Here is a 4,350-nt window from a genome sequence, read left to right on the forward strand (position 1 = left end):
GTTAGTTGATATGGTTGATGTTATTTTTGCTGATGTTGCTCAACCAAATCAGCTCAATTATTGGTCTTAATGCTAAATATTTCTTGAAAAAAGGTGGTTTAATCATTGAATCAATTAAAGCTAACTGTATTGATTCTACTGCTCCATCTGATGTTGTTTTTGCTAACGAAGTTGACGAATTAAGAAAACTTGGATTTAAACCACTTGAACAAGTTTCACTTGAACCATTTGAAAGAAATCATGCTACTGTCATTGCTAGATATGATAATATTAAGAAATGATTGATTGAAATTTTTCAAATAGGTCTTTTTTTATTTGTTTGCTTTAATTTTTTTGTTTGAAAAGAATGAATATAAGAAATAAATGACGGAGAAAAAAAATGTAATAAAAACAATTAAATCTATATCAATTAATAATCACAATACGAGCATTTTGATTGATTGATGTACTATCAAAAAGTGGAGAATAATTTAATGAACATTCTTTCAAAGGAATGTCATTGAGATTAGGGATTGTAAATTTAGAGGAGAAGATAAAGAGTTTTTGAAGTGAAAGTGGAAGAGTTAATTCAAATTTTAACGAATTGGTATTATACACTGAAATAGAGAGAATAGATGAATATTGAGAAAGGTCTAGTCTTCCTTTAAGCATTACTGAAAAGAGTTCAAGAATCTGGAGATTAAGAGGAAGAGTGATTGAGTTAAATGGAAGTTGTTTGAGATTAAGATAATGAAGATTTGAATATAAAGAAAGATCTAATGATGTTACTGATGAAATAAAAGATCTTATGGTTAAAGAAGAAACACCACAAAATTTTGGTACATGTTTAATTGTACATTTTAATGTTTGAAGAGATGATGGATAAAAATTATCTAATGATGGGGTTATTCCAATACACTTGATAGACATTTCATGTAATTGAGTTAGTCGAGTAAGTGTTTGTGTAAATGTCGTTCCTTGTAATCTTAAATAAGTTAATGTTGTACAATCATAAATACCATCTACTTCACAATATTTACCACCAAATCGTTTTACTTTACAAAGACTAAAATTTTTAACTTTACCATTAGTCTTATTTAACACAAGTTTAGTTATTGTTGTTGGTAATAAAATATCACTTGAAAATGAGTACAAATGTAATCTTTTTAGATGGATTAATTGTGGGAATATTTGTTGGGATTTTAAAGAAAGAAGTCCTGTTGGTGGAATAAAATAACACTCAGCAGTAGAGTGTAAGGATATAACTGAACTACATTGTGAAAAGTCCATAACAAATTGGTTTGTGTTAGTTAAATCTCCATCAATAATGTTAATTTTAGAAGGATAGTATTGATTGATGAAGAATTGATCAACTTTGTTATTAACCAATACTCCAATACGTGAATCTCCAATATGTAATACAATAATTCTTGAATCTATCCCACTATACCAATAATTAAAACATACTGTAACACGATCAAATACTTTTGGTATTTGAATAACTTTAACTAAATATTCTTTGTTAAATAAATGAACAACTATTTTACCAAAGTTGTATTTATTTGAGTTCTGAAGAAAATCAAAATCTATCGTTGATAACATTGTAATATGAACAAAGTCGACTCTCTTTTGTTTATTTTTAAAAAAATCACTAACTTTACCTTGTTTTTGAAGGAATAATCTAACACACCTTAATTGTTTAAATTCACTTAAGTCAATTGGGTTATTTATACTACGAATAGTAAGTTCAACAACTTTATCTTTTATTATTTCAATAGCTTCTATTTCACTATCAGATGAAATTGGTTGAACTAAAATAATACGTTTAACTCCTTGAGGAATAGGAAAATGTGACTTTAACAATTTACGTGGGAGTTGTAATGTTTCGATGTTTGGAAATAAATTTAATTCCCTTTGAAATTCCTTCTCAAAATAAATGAAGTCTTTTGGTCCTATTAGTGGTTTAATTGAAAACAATGGATTTATTCTTAATATTTCTACAGCATCACAACATTTAGAATTAACCATCATTAATTTATAAACTGTTTCTAATGAGTCAACAAAGATAAGTACATTTGCTAAATAAACCTTCTCTAAATGGACCATTTAGTTTTATTTTTTAAGATCTTTTCTGAAAAGTTCAAAAAAAAAAAAACGAAAAATAATTATTTTAGTGGTTCAAAGATTATAAAAATTTATTAAGATTTGATAATATCTATAGTCATCTGTTGTTTTAAGAACAAAATATAATAATAAATTTTTTCTAGAAATTTTATTTTTTGTATTGTCAAAAATGAAAGTTTTGTTTAGTGTGTGTTAGTGCTTTATTTATTGGAGAGATGACACTGGGTTTAATTGATAAGTTAAAATTTTCATCAGTAAATATTGATATTTTTATAGTTTTTTATGATTCCATTTTTCGTTTTAAATCATCTCTTAATTTAGTTACTATTTGATGTTTTCTATTGAATTATGTTATTTAATTTAAATTTCAATAGATTTTTGGGATATGAATAAATAGTTCTTAGATCTTTTTAAAAGGAAAAAGAAAAGAATAATGAAAATTCTAAAAGAACGAACTTGAAATGATTAATGCTGGTTGTTCTTTTATTTATATCTCTTAGTTTAGCAACTACTTCATCAATTACTATTTCATTGTATCACATTGGAGAAGATTGGACCATTAAATATGTTTCAGATAACGAAGCAGTTGCAGTTGCAACATATGTAATAAGTAAAGAAGCAAAAGGATATAACGAACTGAGTGTTCATACAAATAAGAAATATAGTGATAAAGAACAAATGTTTGCTACTGGATTTGCTGATGGATTCTTTTCTGGAAATAATATTAATTTCCATAAAGAGAATATGAACGCATGGTATCTTGACCATTATTTAGGAAAGGCAAAAGATTATCCAAAATCATTATATAAATATTTACAAGATAATATCGATTATATTAATAATCAAATTAAGGCTAATCCTGAAGATCAATATTGGGTTTCTGTTGACTTAATTATGGAACAAGTTCGTGGTGTTACTGCTGGTCATAATTTTGCTGTTAAATCATCAGAAAGTATGACATTTTATGATATGTTCTTCTATGAATCATTCGGAGATCTTTTAGATCTTACAGCAGTACTTCCTAGTGATGATGAAGTTAATGGAATAGAACATCCAAAATGGTTTATTAAATATGCTAATAATGATATTGATTGGCATTTAAATTGGAAATTAAGAACTAAATGTTCTGGATTAATTAGATATGTTAAAGAAAATCATGATATTTATGTGTCACAAGTTGCATGGTTTATGTATGGTGCAATGAATCGAGTAATGAAACATTTTGATATTAACTTAAATAATGAATATTTATCAGCTAAGAAAGTATCTTTCTCATCATATCCTGGATTTGTTTTTTCATTTGATGATTTTTATATGACTTCTAATGACCTTGCTATTATTGAAACTACTTTCACTAATTTTAATACTACATTAAATCAATACATTCATTCAAATACACTTCTTGATTGGATTAGAATTGTTCTTGCAGTTAGAGCATCTAAAAATGGTAAAGAATTCCATGATATCTTTGAAAAACAAAATTCAGGAACATATAATAATCAATGGATTGTTGTTGATTATAAATTGTTTAATAGTGTTGAATCTGGTATTCCAGAAGGAACTTTAACTGTTAGTGAACAAATTCCTGGTTATGTATTCTTTAAAGACTTCTCTACTTCATTAGAATCTACTGGTTACTTTGGTTCATTTAACGTACCTGAAATTCAAGAAACTATTGAAATGAGTAATACTACTGCTAATGCTCAAGGTAATAAAGCATTCTGGAACTCTCCAACTGAATGTTGTAGAGCAAAAATCTTTGAAAAATATGCACCAAAAGTAATGAACATGAATGATATGAAAAAGATGATGAAATATAATGACTACAAAAATGAACCATTATCAAAAGACCCAACCACTGAACTTCAAGACCCAGGAGCTACTATTGCTGCACGTTATGATTTAAGACCAAGTGAATTAAAACCATTACCATTTGGTCAGATGGATGCTAAGATTTGCGATAAAAGTGGATTTGAAACTCTTCAATTCCATGTCCAAGCTGGACCAACTCATGACAAACAACCATATCTCGATTTAGAAGTTTATGAAAAACAAGGATGGTTTATTCCAGACAAAGGAGTTTTAAAAGTTTGGAATTTCGATTGGGAAGAATTTATTCCAAAATAACAAGAAAATCCAATTTTTTTTAAATAATTTTGTTTTCTTTTCTTATTGTTTGTTTATGTTCATTTCTTCTTATTCTTTATTTATGTATGTGGTTGTTGTACTTTTTTTGTTAAAACTCTT

At 26.9% G+C, this 4,350-nt stretch overlaps 2 protein-coding genes across 2 annotated transcripts, besides 1 other annotated feature; one reads left to right on the top strand and one right to left on the bottom strand.

Annotated features, from left to right (window-relative positions):
- Positions 1–405: 405 nt before the first annotated feature.
- EDI_332690 (uncharacterized protein) lies at positions 406–2,085 on the bottom strand (the record flags this gene model as incomplete). Its single annotated transcript, XM_001734233.1, has 1 exon — positions 406–2,085. The coding sequence occupies one exon, from the start codon at positions 2,083–2,085 to the stop codon at positions 406–408; it is 1,680 nt and encodes a 559-aa protein (XP_001734285.1).
- Positions 2,086–2,220: 135 nt separating this feature from the next.
- Positions 2,221–2,260: a sequence feature (AT_rich).
- Positions 2,261–2,571: 311 nt separating this feature from the next.
- Positions 2,572–4,230, top strand: EDI_332700 (uncharacterized protein; the record flags this gene model as incomplete). Its single annotated transcript, XM_001734234.1, has 1 exon — positions 2,572–4,230. The coding sequence occupies one exon, from the start codon at positions 2,572–2,574 to the stop codon at positions 4,228–4,230; it is 1,659 nt and encodes a 552-aa protein (XP_001734286.1).
- Between the last annotated feature and the right edge of the window lie 120 nt (positions 4,231–4,350).

Source organism: Entamoeba dispar, genomic scaffold (assembly GCF_000209125.1).
Source record: "Entamoeba dispar SAW760 scf_1105229458051 genomic scaffold, whole genome shotgun sequence".
Taxonomy (NCBI): domain Eukaryota; phylum Evosea; order Mastigamoebida; family Endamoebidae; genus Entamoeba; species Entamoeba dispar.